General features: G+C 39.4%; 1 protein-coding gene across 1 annotated transcript in view; it reads right to left on the reverse strand.

The window, feature by feature from the left end:
* Nucleotides 1-6,076: 6,076 nt before the first annotated feature.
* Nucleotides 6,077-20,093, reverse strand: part of FAM171B (family with sequence similarity 171 member B) — a 29,899-nt gene continuing 15,882 nt past the window's right edge. Inside the window, exons 2-8 of the mRNA XM_051791135.1 lie at nt 15,426-15,659; nt 14,630-14,722; nt 14,177-14,335; nt 12,221-12,388; nt 8,481-8,597; nt 7,815-7,938; nt 6,077-7,544 (exon numbers count right to left, since the gene is read on the reverse strand). Coding sequence (XP_051647095.1) covers nt 6,209-7,544; nt 7,815-7,938; nt 8,481-8,597; nt 12,221-12,388; nt 14,177-14,335; nt 14,630-14,722; nt 15,426-15,659 — 2,231 coding nt within the window. The 3' untranslated portion in view covers nt 6,077-6,208. The remainder of the gene's footprint in view (nt 7,545-7,814; nt 7,939-8,480; nt 8,598-12,220; nt 12,389-14,176; nt 14,336-14,629; nt 14,723-15,425; nt 15,660-20,093) is intronic.

Raw genomic sequence — 20,093 nt, forward strand, 5'->3', positions numbered from 1 at the left:
AGGAGTGTTCATTGTTTCCATCTTGAGTTCAATTTACCTCGATTATTTGGCATGTTACAGAAGAAAAATAAGAAACCTAGGGGTCTTCCACAACTTTCAGAATCATCAGCTCAAGGAAGAATATTTAAAAGCGTTAACTCAGAAAATAATTCTGGAGATACTGTATCTTCAGGAGAAACAAGATGCCTGCCTTTTTCCACACTGTCCATTATGACAAACATGAAATATTCTTTTAACAGTTTCTTTACTTCAACAGAAAGAGCAATAAAAGGAGTCTGAATAAGAGCAGACAGTAATCAAGAATACTAATAAAGCAACAATTCACCTGAACGTAGTTAAAATTAAATGTACCTGGAAACTAATTCTCCTCATGTAGTTTAGGAACTCTTATTTTAAAGTACCTAATGGGTTTGCAATGGTTAAAAAAACCATGCAAATGCCCCCTGAGGCAGGGAAACCTTTGCAATGTGCTTGTCTGCAGTCTTGCAGGGCTTCTGAATGATGGTGTAAACACCCCAATGTGGCTTTTGTGAAGCACAGAAAAGAAAAAAGCTTGAGAAAAATCAGTGTTAGATGCAATTAAGAATAGGATATTACATGCTGAAGTTTAGCTTAAGCTTTTCCATGTCACAATACTGTCGTGTTCTTCACCCTGGATTTAAGGGCTTTGATCTTATTTGTAGCTGGAATTGATGCCTCTGACTGTGCAGACATACAGAAATAATCTTTTACTTGTTCTTAGAGTCTCTAAGTGACAGAAAGTCTCTAAATAAAAGAATGGAGAAGATAGAGATTAGACATAAGAACAAAACCTGAAGTAATATTCTTCTCTGTGTACCCCTTTCCAACTGCAACAAAATCAATTTACAGGAGGAATGATCGTAGCTGCACTAATCAGGACTCAAGAATCAGATTTAATGGTGGATACAGGAGTCTTTCTTCACAAGAAATGGAACAGAGAATGTGACTGCATTAGAAGTGGTACCCTTAAGGATAACACTCTTTTGTCATTGCAATTATGGTGATGAGAGGAATACACATTTTTTAATTGATATTTAGAAAACAAAATGCTGAGAGATGTATGTTCCTAAACAACGTATGACTTCAAAGATACTCAAATCAAAGTTATGGCACAGAGAACTTTTCAAAATTTTTATTATATTGCATAAGGTATAACATTTTACAAATCTTAGTTACATTTTTCAGCAACAGATACACTGATACTGAATTTAAATACAGAGATGAAAAGACACCTCTGACAAAATATAAAAAGGTAGAAATACTGAAAACCAGGATGCCGAATATCAAGAATGCTTTACATAAACAATATCTGTACCAGGGGGCTTTTGAAAATGATTGCCAGCCAAGGTAATGAAGTGTTTGTTGAAGATAAGGCTCCAAAATGCAAGGTGGGGAGCACAGTCAGTGCCATCAGTTCCCCTGCCTTGCACTATCCAGAGCCAGGCTTTGTATGAACTCCATGCTCTAATGAGCACTAAAAACTGCCCTTCTACACAATAACATGTAAAAATATTACTGTTCTAACATGGGCTGAAGTGCAACAAGCGCTTCAAAGGAATTAAATCAGTTAACTGGGAAATAAAGTACCAGGACATTTTGGGGAGAAGGAATTATAGGAATGTTCAGCAAGTCTTAAACCGACAGAAAAAAAAATGCATTTGGTAAAACAGTTTTCAAGCTCAGAGTGCTAACGAGAAAAATAATGACACAGTTTTCCCCTGCCAGTCTTAAAGAAAAAAACCTGAAGGTTTTTTTTTGTTTTGTAATCAGAACACAAAGCATGCTGCTTTTAAAAGAATATGAAGCTCAGATTTAAATCAAGCCCCCCCTTCATATAAATTCTTTATCACAAATGTAGCTGCCTACTGTTAGAACTGTGGCACAAATTAGTGCCAACTACTACAAAAGAATGCTCATTTTAACTCTGTAGGCATAGTACTGTGTTTTGTATAATTCTACTGAATTTAAAAAAAAAAATACTTAAAAACCAGAAGCTTAGGTTATATAAACAATGCAGATTAGGCCCCAAATTGAGATAAAAATTGGTTCTAGAAAAAAAGACTTAAATACCCATCTCCATAAACTCTCTGCTGCTACTGGCAAGGAAGGTTAGCAGCTGAAAAAAAAGGATTTTTATATTAGTTTTTATATATAAACATATATTAATTTCATTTTTGAAGTTAAAATCCCAGTCAGTTTGATACCTGTAAGTCCAGTGCCTTCAAAACACTCGCTCTTGACATATGAAGTTGAATCAAATCCCATCTGTGCATTTTTTAAAAGATACTACTGTTCAGATTGCTAAAGATATATTTTTTTAATTTCTTTTCAAACAGAAGATACAAAAACTAGGGCTTACAACAATTACCATCATCATCAACATGCAGGAGTCAGTATTCCAACATTAAAAAAAACACCAGATCTGTCTTTTAAAATATTATAAAAGCTACATAATCGTATGAATCGAGGCTTTTTTTGGCTAACAGAAAAAAAAAAAAGCAAAATGTGCTTTTCAGATAGTCAGATGTCCCACTGATAAAATAAGTCTGATGAAAGAGAAAGGCACTTCAGCAGGCTAATTAATCTTCAGATTTTATTTAATATGCAGCACTGGATGTAGTGTACTGCCTTTTCATCTGCACAGTGGTAGAGCAGCAGTGTGGTGAACCTGTGCCACTTTTGAACCAACCAGAAGAGTTCAGACTGGTGCCCCTTCATTTCATCCTCTTTGGTACAAATTACTGCATAAAACAAAGCAGACAACTAAACACTCCTCCATCCTGAATTATTTTTGGCGTGTCACCTCTAGCTCTGTGTTGGTCAATAATGTCCCTCAGCATCACATCATTTTTGCTGGCAGGTTTGTGACATACTGGACTTTTCTATAAAGATTTTTCCTGTTAATCAAATGGAATCTTTAAGTGATTCCCCCACCTTTTTTTTTTTATTATTCTCTAATATCTAGCATTTGCTAACAATCTGAAAAATACTGTCAGTTAGCTTATTCTAAGTCTCATATCCAGATTCCTGTGCATACAGCTGCACACTGTTCAGCCTGATTTAACTTACATCAGAGTACTGGCCTAAGCCACATGAGTTAATTAACAAAAACAAGTCTTGGCTATAACTCCACTAATCACCTTATTAAAACCAGGTAAGATCTGGAAGCCATATATCCTTCTGCAAGAACCCCCTCAACATCATGTGTCATAACCATGGTGGGGAAACTTTCCTGAAGTTTATTAACTGCTTTTCACCTTAAATATATGACCAAATTTGGTCCTGAGTGTTGTGTTTAGCTGACACGTTGCACTTAAAACTGTATTTACCCGGATGTGGCTCTCCTGGTGCAAGAGCTGACAGCTCAGAGAAGTGCCTTGAGAAGAACTGAGATGTAATTCTTGCAAACATTTGTGTCCTTCAAAAAATCACTTCAGTGATTCCTATAAATTTGTATGTTGAAGTCATATACAGAAAATCACGAGTTTGACTACGAACACAAATTTCATTGTGATATTCTGTCTTTTCCACGGTACACATACTGCCTGGTTATCTGTGGAATTAAAAATTTTAGAGCTCAGTGGAGTCAAACTCCTTTTTTAAATGATCTAAAACCAGAAAGAATTTTAGTCACAGGTTCTTCCAGTGCATAAATTCCAACATGCAGCTGGAACATGAAGACTCAAATAACACATTCTGTAAATACTGAATATAAATCATAATTTTAAGAATTTTAGAGTTGGATTTCCAATCTTTTTTCTTTAATGACCAGATATCCTGGTGCAGAACAAGAACAACAGAGTGCCAAACTTCCTTCCTTTGAACTCACAAATAAAGCCATTTACAGTAGTCCATATTTTTTAATGATACAAGTGAGTTTGAGAAATTCGGTCTTTTTGGTATATACAATGAAAAAATGCATTAAAAAAATCTGAAATTTCAAGCAGAGACACGTGAATTTAATATTAACTCCTCAAAACTATTAGCTTGTCAAGGATTTTCTGTTATGTGCAACAGAATATATAATAGTCTCTTTTTGAAAAGGGAGCCACCAGAACCGATGCAAACAGGGCAATATTGAACCTCAAAAGTCACAGCAGCTTTCAGAAGAAATGTGAATATATAAATTGATTCCTACTAATGTATATAACAAAGCAAGGGATGAAAATATCAATATCTGGGGCTAGAGAGTCATACACAAAGTCCAACGAAACTGCATATTAAAAAAAAAAGTATTGTGAAAATGTATTTTGTATAGGACAATTGAATTCCAGTTACCTAAAAAGAGAACCAAAGGCATGCTGATATGACAAGCCATCTTCACCTCTGAAGTAGATGAACTGTATAATTAAATCAGATTCTTTAGGCCAATTTAATTACACACTGTTTGCACACCTAACTCAAACTTATTTCACATTTTCATACTTGGAACTCAACAGGAACATTTCTTTCACGGAGCAACTACACACCAGAAGCTGGATTGATGCATTGCTAGTACCATCCTGGTTACCTTCCATATTCTTCTAGAAACAACAGCAGACCACTTGACAATCCCAACATAACAGACATATTTCACATTAACATTTCCTGAGTAAATATTCCCAGAAGCCCAGCTGCATAGGATACTCCCTAACTCTTGAGTGTACTACAGGGCAGACAACCCAGCACATCTCACCCCACAATTCACATAAAGGCATTCTGTGTTTGGGTCTTGGTACAGAACTTTAACCAAGCTATAAGGGAAATATTCATAAAGCTTTCTTTAGGATGATTTTTAATCAAACTGCCAAAGCCAAAATGCTGGAACTTATTTCATCAGGGAAACAGCTTCAAAGCCACAGAAATACATTCTGTATACTACATGAAGCACATTAAGAGATACATCTACTTTTCTGTTAGCCAAAGCTGAAATGATCACTTTGACAAGATGAACATTAAAAATAAAGAATATTCTGATGGCCTTTCCTTCCTCTATACATATCTTTGTTACAATTCATGCATTCATGACTTTTGGTAAATTTAACTCTAAGATGAGTCGTAAGTAGTATTTATATTGCATTATAGACCAAATTTTGCCATCTGCTCTCATGCTCATAACCCTCCCCCCCAGCTTTTAAAGACTGTTTAACTCCTCTGCAAACCTAGACAAAAGCAGCTCAGGATGGCAAAAATGTAGGCACATAAACCTCCAGTGATCTTCCATCATTCTGAACATAAAATAAAAAGCAATGCTGCCAAACTTTCCTGATAAAGAAACTATTTCAAAGGTGTTGGTTTTGTCTAAACTTGCACACTTTTTCATCACGGACCAACCTTTCTCTTATAAATAAGCAGGGATTCAAGATTGTGGGGCACAGTTGGCCCAACAGCATGCAGATTTGAACTGGCAAAGAAGCCAAAACAAGACAATGGGCTCAGCAGCAGCTGCAGCTCCAAATGCTACCAGAACCAGTCCCTTCCTGCTGGACGTGGACACCTCCCAGCAGATCTCAGTCTTCGACCTCCAGGGTTCGTAACAAAGCAGATGGGAAACACCTCAGACAGCGGGGACCAGGAACTGCAGCGGCCACAGACCTCGTGCACTGCCCCTTTCTGCCACTGCTGCGTGGAATTTGCACATGGATGGGCACACAGGGAGGGCAGGAATGCCACAGAGCTCCGCTGAGAAATCCAGCAGAGCTCCTCTGCTGGTGTCGCGGGACCGGCGGATGGAACGTTTTACGTCATACAAAGAAGTAGTAATAGATCCCTAGAAAAGTTCACATATAAAATACTGTACAGATGGTCACATGGATTAGGAACAAGGCTGAGGAATGGCTTTAACTAGGCTACCAATGCATTAGCAACAAGTATAAAAAAATTAAAGCATGTGCCTACATTTCTCGCTGCGCATTCCCAGGGGTGTATCCAAGAATGACGGGCTAATTAAAATGTGGGCCTTCTCCACACTGCCAGTAAAATTAGGAAATGCAAAATTTTAGTGGTAGCATTTCCCTGTTTTCAATTCACGTTGAATATCAATTGCCCACTTGAAGTTTAGTAACTCAATCTGTACGTTACAAAAATGAAACTTTTCTTGATACTAGAAAACAACATTTTCCTTGTAAACCCAACACTGCAGAATTACAGAAGCAGCCAAGAGGTCAACAACTAGCAGGGAGAGCAACAGCACAAAGCACACTGTGTTTTAATTTATAGGAATAAGCGGCCTCTCCTCTCTTTTCTTCCAGATATTGGTTTTGCTATCTCTTTTTGTGAGAGGTGGTCTATCCCTTTTTTTAGCAGAAAGGATACCAGATTCATGACTTCCTGATACAGATTTTTTTCTTAGACCTTCCTCATCATGCTGTTCTACAACTGGCCCATTCCCTCCTTCCATAATGTGCCTCACAGCCTGGTCCTCTGGAGTGCAAACCGTGGTCCCGCTTTCACTGCTACTCAGATCCAGATCTTCCAAGTAAAGAATCTTAGAATGTGGCATACTTTTAATGAAAGTTTTCTCTCTCTCCAGTTTCCTGCTAGGATGATGCTCATTCATGTCCACACCAGAGTCCAGACTGGTATCATTACTCTCTGTTTTTCTGCCTTTTTTCAGATCTATGAAAGAATGCCTCACTTGAGCTATTGGCTTCCCGTCCAAGGACACAAACCACGCTCGAGGGTGTGGAGATGGTTTTCCTTTGGAGAGTTCCAGCAACGTTTGTTCTGAAATTCCTTGGAGTTCTGATGAAAACGGAGTCATTACAACTGCTTCGTTCAACGTCCCGGGAACAGAGACAGACTCCAGCAAGCTGTTGGTGTAGCGGCCCCAGTTGGAGGTTTGGGAAGGCAGGCCCTCTTCCCCATCCAGGGCACTGCTCTCATCCCTGCAGGCAGCAGGCTGGGGGTGGGAATGCCCTGGCATTTTCGGCAGTGTCTGCATGTAACTGTCCCGGTCCATGGGCTCCATCATGGGGCCATACACCAGCTGCCCTTTCCTTGGCAAAGTGGCTGATTTAGCAGGATGCAGTTGTTCCGGGGAGTGGAAAAGGTCAGAGGGCTGAAGAATAGCAATAGGTTGATTGTAAATATGCATGAGATGTTCAGGGATATGGGAAAGCCCATACATCTCCTCTTTCACTGAGAGGTACCTGTTTGGGTCTGGAATGTCCCGGGGAGCCTGGGAAATAGCACTGTTACTGAGCTTTGGCTGCTGTAAATGCCTCACTCCAGCACTAGGCTCCAGGGAATGGGCTGAACTTCTGGACTGGCCAGTCTGACAGGATGACTGGTAAGAAGCATCCTCGGTGTAGATTTTAAAGTTGTCCCGTGATTTTCCATCTTCTGTGTCTGTGGACACCCTTCTCGGAGGGCTGTACGAGGAAATCTTCGGTGTGTACAGCTGGGAGCTATCCTCCAACTTTAGAGAGCCTTTGACAGCGTTGATGTGATTTATGTGAGTTGTTGATGTTGTCTGGTCTCTTTTGATGACCTCCAGCTTAGTCGTATTTTTCTCCTTCTTTCGTGTCCGATGACATTTATCCCTATGCAAAAGAGATGCAAAGTGACTGCAGAGCACACTAGGAAATATTAGGCTGTTCACCAACAGAGCTGAAGACTGCATTTTGATTAAAAAATTACAGTGTAATGTGACATCACAAACTTAAAATGAAGTTCTGTAATAACAGGAATTTTTGAAGAAATATTAGGCTACACATTATTGCTAATGAAACAAGTCTCAGCTTCAAAAGACTATTTTATCAACCTTAAATTCCCTTCCTGATGAGCTTACTAGAGCTTCTCTTTTTGCTTACCTGCAGTAACAGAGAAGAACAGCAAAAAATCCGACGATGATGACAACAGTACCTCCCAGTATGGCCGTAAGGAACACTGTGTGATAGGCTGTTATGTCCTTGGAAACTGCACTAATAATGGACTCTAGATTGTCAAACAAAACCAAACAAGAATTAGATCTCAAAACCAAGTAATTCCACTTGATGGGCAGAGCTGTAGCTAATAAATTGAACTGTCCTTTTCCAGTGATTTTGAGTTCCATTGCCTCTGTGCTCATCCTTCCCTTTTCACCTTGCTATTTCAGCAAACTAGAAAATATACAGTGGTTACAAAATAATGCACCTTCAAAGGTTCATCTCAAGAACTAAAGCCTTACCATGACATCTACTTGATTCCGGTCAGATGACATTTGTATTAATTGTCTGACTTAGAAAAATGGTCTTTTTTAATGATGTCTAATGATGTCTTATGTTTAAAATTAGACAGACCATTTCTCTGATAGATCCCTTCATGCTAATTTGCAACACATGCCACAAGTCTACATAAAGTGGGTCTGTTTTACCCAAGACTCATGTTCTTGTTGTATCTCCTCCTGTCGCACATGACCCTCAGCAGCAAGGGATCCAATCCTGCTCATTTTTAGATTCCCCTGGTCACAGCTCCCTTGCTGGCAGTTGTGGCAATACCTCTGGTTCCAGGCAGTGGAGCTGCTATCCAGTAGCCCAGGTGCTGAGCAGTGTATGTCCACACTAACTGACCATCTGCCTCCTTCACCATTCCCAGCCCGCGGTTCACCCAAGCGCCTGCAACGACAAGGACAAAATATTGCACGTGCCATGCAGAATTCTCTCAGCCCTCAAACCATCAGCCATGAAGCTCTTACCAAAAATACACAAGAAAAATTGAAACTTCTGACCCAGACACTATTTATTCCACACCTTTATCTAAACGTGCAAACTTTCTGTGCTCACATTTTCATTGCAAATGTCCCTCTGTGGCCATTTACTCTGAAACAAAGCATCAACATTACTTACCAAAGGTAAGCTTAATATCATTCTTTTTCTGTTTATAAACGTTTTTCATAGATATGCACACAGATAATTTGAGAAATGAGCTTAATATGAGCTTAAGCATGTATGAAGGCCAAGACTGAAAAATGAAGGAGCAGGTAACTGAAGCATATGAACACAAGTTTAACACTGGCTAGCAGAATTTAGTGGGAAACCACTTTAATCTGATAAACTACAATAGAATAAAAAATGTTTGTCTTGAATGTTTCTCTCCTCCTCCCTGCCCCAAGGCAATAACAGTTCAGTTAGCCCAAGGAAGGGCTGTTGTTAGGACACAGATTCCACACCATCTGTTTGGACACTCAAAGGACAGGTATTATGGTATGCCAGCTTCTACAGTTAATAAAGCATCCCTTAGAAGAGACAGAATTATATTTAACTCACTTGAATACATTTACTGTGGGCCATCTGTGAAATTCTAAGGACATGAAACAACCTCATATAAACAACCTTATATTTCCAACAAATACAAATACAGAGAGGGAGAGAGAACCACCAGCTTTTTTAAAAGAACAATAACCACAGCATCAAAACTATAAGCTGGAGCTTATATGAATTTCAATCCAATTTTCTTCCAGGACCCTTCTTTTCAGCAAAGCAGAAAAGTAAATATCTGCCAACCAGGATGTAAAGATGAGAACTGACACCTGCCACAGATACACACACACACAGGGACACAGAGAAAATATCACCTGGCAGTAAAACATGCAGCTTTGTCCTGCTGCTGGTGATGGCTGGCAGAGGGGAAGAGCAGCAGCAACCACCCAAAGCCCTAGAAGTGCTGGTTTCTCAGCTACCTGAGAAATCTCCTGTCCAGAGTTGGGAGAAAGACCAGCTGGAAAAGTCTTCCATCCCTACCTCTCTTACAGACAGACAGATCCTCAAATTCTCTGTCCTGCCTACTCTAGGGCAAGTGGACACTACCCTGCACAACTATTGCTTTACAAATACAGACAGTGGGCTACTTACAGGCAGATAAAAACAAGCATAAAACACCACATACAGAAGGCAAAAAAATTTTCTAGGTGTCCAGAAGTTCTATCTTGATTGAACAAATCTATAAGTAGTTATACAATCTTTGCTGTCCTCTTCAGTAAATTACATCTCCCCCCAATATACTCCATAGAAAATACTAGGTATTAAGGAAAACATTGAAATGTGACTTATGAGTAAGCTCATTTTCTCTTGATTTACTGCCATTCAAACAGGAGGATATAATTCTCAATTTAATGTTGCAATACAAGCTTTCTGGTTTTGTGTAATTTTATTAAAACCCACTAAGTACTCTTAGCACTAATACAGTAAAATATTTAGAGAGAAGGAAGCCGCATTCAGTATCCTCCAATAAATTCTGCATTCACAGCAGCTGGAATATAATTACCAAAGCTCATTTTCCAGGAACACTCTCAGCACTACTACACTTGCAGTAACCCCAGGGAACACTGCTTCTGTCTTCTTCCTGGTGCATATGGATCAGCCCACACCACACACAGACACGTTCCCCTCCCGCTACCAATACTGACACGGGAGCTCTGATTACCATCCCCACACATCACCCAAGGACTTCAGGGTTTAAAAGTGTGGCAGTGTCCTGCTGGGGACATCCCACATGCCACAGCTTGGATGCCAGAGCCTCATTATTCCATGCAGCAGGAGCTCTGCATTCAGCTCAGATGGGGGCCTACTGCTACTTATGGATGCTCTGGAATGCTTGCTGGAGAGCTGAGCTGTTCAGCTCCACAGGTTGTCTCCACAACCTTCATTTGTCATTTTGCACGTGTCAAATCAAAAAGGTAAAACTTAAATAAACGTATTTAGGTATAAAAATTCCAGAAGAGTGAATACAATTGCAAATTTTCACTGTAGAGAGGAGGAAATGGAAGAAAACGTGGAAGTTAAAGAGTTATGCCCCAGCAGTTTCTCTCCTTTTTCACAGCCCTCCTTGTGCTCTCCTCAGCAAGCAGCAGTGAAGGCTCCATGTGAACACCACCCCTCAGTGAGCATCCATTACAAATGGTTTACCTTTATGGAACCTCTGTCAGAGGAGGAAAAAGCCAACTGGTTTTATTTTTATGGGTCAGCATACCATGCTCCCTGCTCTTGCCCTGGTTTATACTCTAACCCGACCCTGTGCCAAGTTGGTCCAGTTCTGTCAACTTTTTATTTTAATAACATTGTTGACTTAGCTTTGTTTAGTAAGTTAAAACAACTCTGCACAGGTGGGCACAGGAGCTGGCAAAAGTGGCTGTGGCAGTAAGAAATTAAAACCCCTTGTGCTGTTTTACCACATCAGACTAAAACCCTTTCTTTGATGAAAAATGCCATCTTGTACCATCAGTTGCCCCTCTGAAGCCTCCCAAGTGTTTAGACAGAGTTAACCTTCTATGCCAAAACCTATCTTATTTACTCTTTCCCCACAATTTTTTATTAGCCTAGACAATTTTTTATTAGCATGTTCTTAATTCAAATTCAACCAAAGAACTAAAGGTTGGTTGTTCTTTATTAGGATGATCCGTTTCTTTCTTGAACATGTAAACAACACTTGGTTGGAGTTGGTGTCCTCTCCTGTCCTTCCAACAGCTGAATAAAAACTTTTTGCCTTAATAAGGAGCAGACACACCTCTTCACTCACTTGCATTTTTCAAGACCAAGTGTGATGGCAAGTTTAAGGTGCACTGTAATCAGGACACTAATGCACACACACCTAACACAGGACACCTAAAAGGGTTAAGTGTACACAGCTCATTACTCACTCTTGACTAAAATTAGACATGAAGGGATGACAAAAGGTTCAGAATGACTAATCCCCAGCCTCCTCTTTGCATGCACACTGCAAGAACCATGTTGTTCCCTTTGATAACTCCTATTTCCCCTTCATTTCACTCTCTCAATTGCTTTTGTTAACTGAAGTAACATCTATTCCAGTTCCAACGTCAAAGCAGCTTCAGAGCTACGCTCTAGGAAACAAAGCAGCCAAACCTTCAGTTCTGACTGGTTTGCTCTTAAGAAGGCATTCACAAAATTACCAGGCTTAAAATTTATCGTCACCTAAAATGTATGTTCCGTGAATACTTAGACTCCCATGCAAATAAAAATCCAGTACACTAAAAATTTGGGCAACAGGAATGCTAATGAATTTTACCAAAGTTCTTTTAACTAGTGAAAGCAGGGAAATACTTCTGAACAATTCAAGCTAGTCCATTTAAAAAAAACCCCAAAACTGAACCCCTAATAAAACTTGTTGACCACCACTTCATATCTTAGTGCTATCGGTGTTCCCTGACCCACAGTGTCACGTGTCCAAAAACAAAGGCATGTGTAAGAAGGCAGAATAACAAATAACTCAGCCCACTTACCAGTTTTCATATCAAATGTCCATGCAGGTACAGCATCTCCTGGTTTTACAGTAGTTGAGGGGAGAGGAAGTGTAATCTGAATGGGACCGTTTACTTTCAGTTCTTTCCCAGTCAAAAGAACATTTACACATATGGCAGCAAGAGGAGTTAATTCCATGCTTTTAAAACCTAAAGGTGAGAAAAAGCTTGTCTGTAATTCTCCAATTACAGTTTGTTTTAAAAGAAATATTTAGGATTAAGAATCTATCCTCATTGTAACTAAACTCAAGTCCTCCTCCACATCCAGCTATGCAGTCAGCTGTCACCAACTCGGCCAAATAAACAGCTTTTCTTTTCTTTTGGACTCCCAAAATCTTATGATTGAAATAAAACCCAGTGCTGTAAGAGAAACAGACTTGTGATATCGAGGTTCAATGCTGACTGTAGAACTAATGATGAAGCAAAACACAGTTTGGGAGTGGGCAGAAGAAGGGTTTTTCCCCTCAGATAATCAGATTACAAACTAGCTACCTTATGTGAAAGACAGATAAGACAAGAATTTTTGCACAGTTGCAATGTACATAACATTGAATCAAACTGAAGATGTGTGCAAACTCTCCTGTAAGGATTAAGTTTCCAGAGTGGCAGTTATAATTAACTGAATCACGAGGCTGGTCAAAGCACTCAAAAGGAAATGTTTCATATACAAAGCTTTACAATGCAGTCTGAAAGTTTGTTTTCCTTTCACCAGTTTGCAAATACTTCAGAATGCACAATATGACAAGATGGTGAAGGAAGCTGAAAGAGAATTAGCAAGTAGCAGAACAATGTTAAACCCAGGCAAGCTGTTCGAAGCTGGCTGTGAGAGAACTCCTGGCACATCACATATCAATTAGCTTCCACCTGCCCTGAAAGGAAGCCTATTCTTTTAGGAGTGTATGAATAATTTAAAACACATGCCAGACAGATTGAAAGGAAAACTCAAAGAGGAGAAACACTGCTTATTCTCTTGTGCTTCTTCCCTTCTGCTTTCCATTTGAAGAGGTAAAATATAGATGAGAGATTTTAAAATATGCACGTCAAAATATCAGTATATGTGATGAATTTAATTCAATTAATATTAAAGAAGAGAGCATGCCAAGTTCAAATAAGCCATGTAGTGGCCTTCTCATGCACTGCAATGAATTTAAGAGCCTCATTGCTTCAGATCTGCTGGGAATAGAAAGAACAAAAGAAAGATGGGACTGCACACAGTACAACCTAACAGAGATTACTGTGTTTAGGCACACTGGAAAACTGTCTGATAGAATACTAATACTAAAAAATACTAAAATACTAAACAAACACTAAAGAATCTGTTGGTAGAACAGCAGGGTGTTATGACTCATGAAACCACTTAGTGCTTCTCCAGTGAAACAGATGCACAGAAAACATGATTCCAGTTGTGCTCTATGACACAACTGTGCAAGTGGCCACTTGGTCCCACACAGGCTTGCACAGACTGACTGACTGTGAGCCAAGCAAGAGATTCCACACAGTCTTTGTGCTGGGTGTAAAGCTCCTAGAACCAATCACTGCAGTGAAAATGCAGAAAACCCCAACTGCTGCAGTTTCACTGATTGCTTTATATTCATCTAGTTTACGCTGGCCATAACCTGATTTTTAAGGTGTTTAAACCAATTCCACAGCCTTATGAAATCCTGAGCATACATGTTAAAAGTAGACTCTGAGGGAGTATTTCAGTGCAGCAAGGTATGTTATGTTCTGTACTCCACGAAACAAAAGAAAAGAGTGATATTGCTTATTGTGTTTATAGCTTACTCCTAAGGAACAAAGCTTTGTGATACAATACAATGGAAGCAGGTTCAGGACCTTTTAAATTAAGCAGATGTTTCTCTGAAACACTGTACACTGATATGCATTGTAATTTGAAGATTTCTATTTTAAACAAAATTCTTAAACAACATATTTACATACCTGATTTATTTAGAAGAATTCCTGTTGTATAGAGAAAGCTGTCCACTTTCAGAAATTGCTCTGGCACTGTCAGATAGGCTGTAACATTTGTAATATGGTGATTTGTTGGAAGCTTTATTAAAAATTTTGGAAATTGAACACTTGGCTGAGATTTGGCATCTGTAAAAGAGTAATATTTTATCTTAGCCACAGTAAAACACACCAACAGTGTTTTTATTACCCTTCAGAAATCCACTTAGCATAACAACCCATTTTCACCCATTTTTTCCATGATTTGTGCATTTCTAGTCTAGCACTTGTCACAGCCTCACATAGAAATTTATAATTAACTGAAAATCTGGCTCACAGTAGACAGGTATTATATGAGAATATGAACATGACTAATTTTCATTGGTGTGTGTACAGATGGTTATCACAAAGTGTTTAATTAGAGTCTTCATGCACTCAACTTACCAGACAGTTTTCCAGTAATTAAGACAGTATCTTCAAACAGCCATATATTAGCTTGATTTTGTGGGAATAATGAAAGTGTCACGGACGAGTATACTGTGGAAAATGATAATATCTGTTACAGTGTGCAACCAAAACAAAAAATCCTCTAAGACCCCTGATTCTGAAGGAATATTGAACAGAGCAATTAAAAAAAAACAAAGAGCATATGAAGACTGAATAAATAAATTACTCCTGTTGTCCAGAGCAGGAATTTTAGTGTTTAGGCAGGAAGAATTCTGTTGAATGTTTCCTGTCTTATGCCTTCTATGGAGGCTAGAATTCTTAAAAGTCTATTTCTTTAAAAAAAACCAAACATGTGCCTTTTTAAGAGCATGTAATAGTTAAAAGGAAAACTTGTGAGGAAACACTTCTGAAAGGGAGCTGTAACAACAGGTTGTACCTGTTATACAGGACACAAAGCACTGGCACTCCAGGAATTACTCAAGCCAACAGGATTTTTTGTCTAAACACACTACCAGCTCTTTGCTAACTCTAGGCAAACAATTTCTCAGACTTCACTCTGTAGCACCACATAACCTACTCAGAGCTAAAAAAGGGCTATTTTCTGTCTTCCGTTAACAAGAATTTTGATAAGACTAACAGATCCTTCACCCTTAGATGCACACTGACATGCTCTGCCTCCCTTGACTGACTTCACTCCACGCTGAGCTGACAGCAACTACCCAGACAGCTTAGTGGAGAAATTTAATTACAGGCAGATCGAGTTTAATAATAGGATTGTAAGATGCTTACGCACTTGGCATCCTCGCAGGCTTCCAAGGCAGAGGTGTCAGCATGTAGCCATCCTTGTAGGAGACAATGGTGAGGCTTAACCCCAGTTTGTAGGGCACTTTTATTAACACTGCTCCATTGTTTCCAGTGAGAGTAGAGTTTGTCTTTGTGTAGTTCACAAACACTTCCACCACTGCTTGTCGCAGGTACTGGTGACTGATGATGTCATTGACTTGGACTTTGAGGGTAAAAACAGATCCTGTTAACAAAAGGAGAAGACAGGAGGTCATAATACGTCATAATTAAGGATCTGATTTAAATTTGTAAAGAAGTCCCAGAGTTCATGTCTTTGCTGTTCAGTGGATCTCTATCTCTGGCCAAAATCAGGGATAACCTTGCAATTTTAGACCACGGGGAAAAAGGAAGCAAACAGCCTGAAGATGGGGCACAAAGGTGTCAAAAAGTGTTTATCAAACTCAGCAAATATAATACTTAACCAATTAAACAAAAAAAATCAAACCCAAAACCCCAAACCAAACAAAAAAAAAATCTTCCCCTTTTTGTTTAAGCTTGAACAATGCACCTGTGACAGTGTGAGGTTTAATGTGCTCTGCAGTGTCACACTGATAACACAGATGGTCTTGTTACCCAACCCTTGGCTCGGGTCACACATTTAAAGAGGCACCTTGAGTTTCCAAAAACAGGAACCTAATGTCTTACAGGCAGTGGGATAATACTTCTGTATTTACATGTGTAAAATTATTATACAGTAACAGAATGCATCCAGACTCTGACTGTTTTAATCTGCCTTCTCCCACCAGACTTACACTGGGCTAGTTTTCACCTTCCTGTATTGCACCTTCTAAACAGTATTTTTCTACTGCTAATTAGGGGATCTGCTATTCCATACAACAGCCAGTGTCCTGCAGAGATCATAATGACAGTGACTGAGCAGTGTGTTGACAATAATAAATCCACTCAAACAACAGTGTCAAGGTTGTTTCTCTCCCACTTTGATTGTAAATAAACTATTAGGGAGCCTTTTCGCAGCAGGTACATGCAAAAGGACAGAATTCCACATTATTTCCAGGTAGGAATTAAGTTATTATTATAAATGAAAATCTCTATGGACCACTGTTAAAAGTATTTGAAAAAAACCATCAATTTTCCAGTATTTTGGTTACAGACATGCTACCATACAATACCAGTGCACTACTTTATACCTTGATATTTTCAAATACCTTCATTATGAACACACATTTCTATTTAGGTCAAATGTCAGGCTAAGTTACTGGAACTTATCTACCTAAAATCATAGTTCCATTTCATTTTGTTACCTCCACTATAATTGAGATTGACACTGCACCAAGAGATTACTACCACTGACCTTGATTTCAATGAATAGGCCTTGAGAAGCCGAGTGCAACCCATCAAAAAAACCCACTATGCAGTGAAGACATCCAAGTTAGGCCTCTCTGAACCAAGTATTTCTTTAGGTCTATTGTATGCATGGGGCACCCCATATATTAATGCAAAAAATGGCCCTGCAGACAACAAAAGCTCCACTGGCCTCAATTTACTATTTATCACATACACAGCAAAACCTTACCAGCTGTGCCAGATTGATTCTCTACAGTGTTATATAAAAATCTACATTTCCTTGTGCAAATTAATCTATACTTTCAGAAAAAGGAAGAAAAATCTCAGTGGTACTCAAAGTATTTGACAGAAAATGCACAATAATCTCAGAACAATGTCGTCTGACTTATTTTTCCTTACGCGTGATATTTCAAGAACAAAATTGCTTTAAATTGCTGTGCTAGAGGGGTTTCAAATCACGTCATGACTGGAAAAAAAATTTATGTCATGTCAGCAAATTATGGTTTCTAAACAGCTCTTCCAGGCATGGATCCAATTACACACATACTTGCATCATTCCAGTGGTTTCCAAAACTTGAAAAACAGGTCCTTTGCCCTTAGTTAAAAGGCTACTGAAGAGGGAAAACAGGCTGTGTACAATATTCTTATCCAGGAATCACTTGGAAGCCAGGAGTATCTCATGAAATGGTATTTAAAAAATAAGGAATTCAAGCTCATGCCAGTAGGAACCAATACCAGAAATGCCTGTTATGAACTAGTATTTTAACAGCTGGGATCAAATCAGGAGAAAAAGAGTCTGGTCATAAATCATAAAAAAGTTTTGCCTTAAGACACAGAAAAATTAAGACCTAGAATGTATTCAGAAAGATATTTTCTCTCCAGTCATTTCTTACTTTTAATGTGTATTTCCCATTTCCTGCTAACAAAAAGCCCAGCAGAAGAAAACAGGGATGGGGCCAGTCGCCACAGTTCCCTTCCAGCTGTTAGTAAATTCCAGGGTTGTTTTGTGCACAAATATTTCTTCCTCTCATCTCCTTCAGTTACAGCCATATATAAAACCCCACTTTCTTTGGGTTGGAAAAACCAGAGTGTAAAACTGCCGAAAGCTGTGCAGTTTTCATTAGCGAATGAAACGGGGAATGACAAATATCACTGGCTGCTTTTAGCCACACTCAACTTTGATTACTTCCTTCTCCTGTGGGTATAGGAATTGCCACAGCTCTTCCCAGAAGGGATGCTGTGTCTGGCAGGCTGTTGGGAAGCCGCAGATGTGGGGTCTGAAATCCCAGGGGGTTCCTGACACGGCTCTGCAGTGAAGGCTCTGCAGGAGTCCCCGCCTGGGTGTCACTGTCACACCAAGGCAGCAGCTCCTTCATGCCCAGTAATGTTCAGACACAGATTAAAGGAGACTCAATCCCTGGCTCTTGGTGCTTTTGGCCTTATCTTTTGTGCTAACACAAGAGCCTTCCTGACAAGAGCAAGTCTGCTGATGGCTGGGAGTTGTGTCCTCCCTGCAAGTAAAGCAGATGAGCAAATCATTTGGATTTTCTAGTACCAAGCAGAATATACTCTGCCAGCGAGTCACTCGAAATTTGTGTGCAATAATTTCGGAAAGACCTTGTTTTTAATTGAATCTTTCCGTTCCTCAGCAGTAACAGTACAGAAGACACGAGCACACACTGCGACCCTATCCAAATGCTTGGGAAATTATAGGTTAAAAATCCTAGTCAAAAAAAAGTCAGAATCCAATAATAACAACAACTTCCCACTGGTACAGCCACGCTCACTATTGTTCTGTAGAAAATGGAGTGTACCAGAGTATCCCACAGAGTATCCCACCAGTAGCTGCAGTCTAGGGAAAAGCAAAACAACCATAAGGTCCTAAGAGCTCAGACTGTGTGTGCAGTGCTGGTCCTACAGCCCTGACCTGTGTCACTCCAAACCTGACAGCTCTCTCCTTAAACTGACCCCCTCACACACCTTTGTATGCATTTAACGTGCAAATTTATCACACATTTATTGGCACTGAGTTATTAACAAGGTCATATTAACACTTTTGACTTCTGATTTGCAAAGATCTTAATTTGCAAGTCCTTAAGGACACTTTTAAGTCTCAAATATGACAGTGGCTGCCATTGGATATTTTAATCACACTAAAATACACCCATAAAAACCATTTCAGTTGCAAAAAAACCAAACTGCAGGTTATGTGTTTAACAAAACCAAAGCTGAAAACTTCAACAATAGTTGAAACTTGTGCTTTTTTTCCTGGTCACTAACAGGTGCCAAACACAAGTGGGTCAGCTGCATCTCAGTATTAAACAGATTTGACAGAACTCTCACAATTAGAAGAAAGAACTCAGTCTTCGCTAATTTGATTTGTGCTGCCTCAGAGGAAGGAGATTCCTCTCCTGGCAGGTCCCCTGGAAATGCCAGCCCCTACAGCATTTACAACCTTTGCTGAAAACATCCACACAACTGCAGCAGTTATATACACAAAGGGAAACAAAGCCTTCCACCACATTTAGCTACTTGAGAAACATCCTGGCCATTAAAATGACACCTTATTTCTTTGAGCAGCACCACGAAATACCTGGTGTTATATGAATTTGGATATGAATTTGGCTTCATATCCCAGAATTAAGGCAAAGAACTGCTTGGAACTGCAAGCTGGGTACAAACGTAACAGCGCGAAAAATCTCTATTACACCCCGTGTAATTTGTTCTTAATTCTTCCTTGCAGATAAGTGTGTCATCTGGTTACCATTTCTGTGAGATTTAATTAACACAGCCAAGGCCAATACAGGCACCAATACATTCCAAACTTCACGTGTCATTAACTGTGAGACATGGCAGTGAACACACACACACACACACACACAGGGCAATGCCTGGAACAATTCCTACCCATCCTGCAACCCAGTCCTAAATCCCTTTTCCTATTTATCTCCCTATAGCCAAAAAGGTTCTACACGTTGAAGGAGGCAGTTACTCTTCTCAAACACACAGACAACTACCCAATTAAGCAATTATCTTATGGATTGAACAGTAACTACAATTAAATTATTCATTAGTTCCTTCCTTCGGAGGAGATTCCTCTCACCCTTGCCTAGAGGTGTTTAAACCCCCACCAGAAAAGGCAAGCACTTCACGAATTTCATGGAAACTGCCTACACAGCTCTATCAGGCTCCCCACTAACCAGGCAGAGAAAATGTGGGCTGTGCAATTTGCTTGCTCTGAGCTCCCTGAGCAATCCTTTTCTCATCTTTTACATTCATATAACACCACATTTTTTGGTTTAATGCAATTAGG

This window comes from Manacus candei, unplaced genomic scaffold (assembly GCF_025592945.1).
Source record: "Manacus candei isolate 608988 ecotype Guabito, Panama unplaced genomic scaffold, ASM2559294v1 h1tg000029l, whole genome shotgun sequence".
Taxonomy (NCBI): domain Eukaryota; kingdom Metazoa; phylum Chordata; class Aves; order Passeriformes; family Pipridae; genus Manacus; species Manacus candei.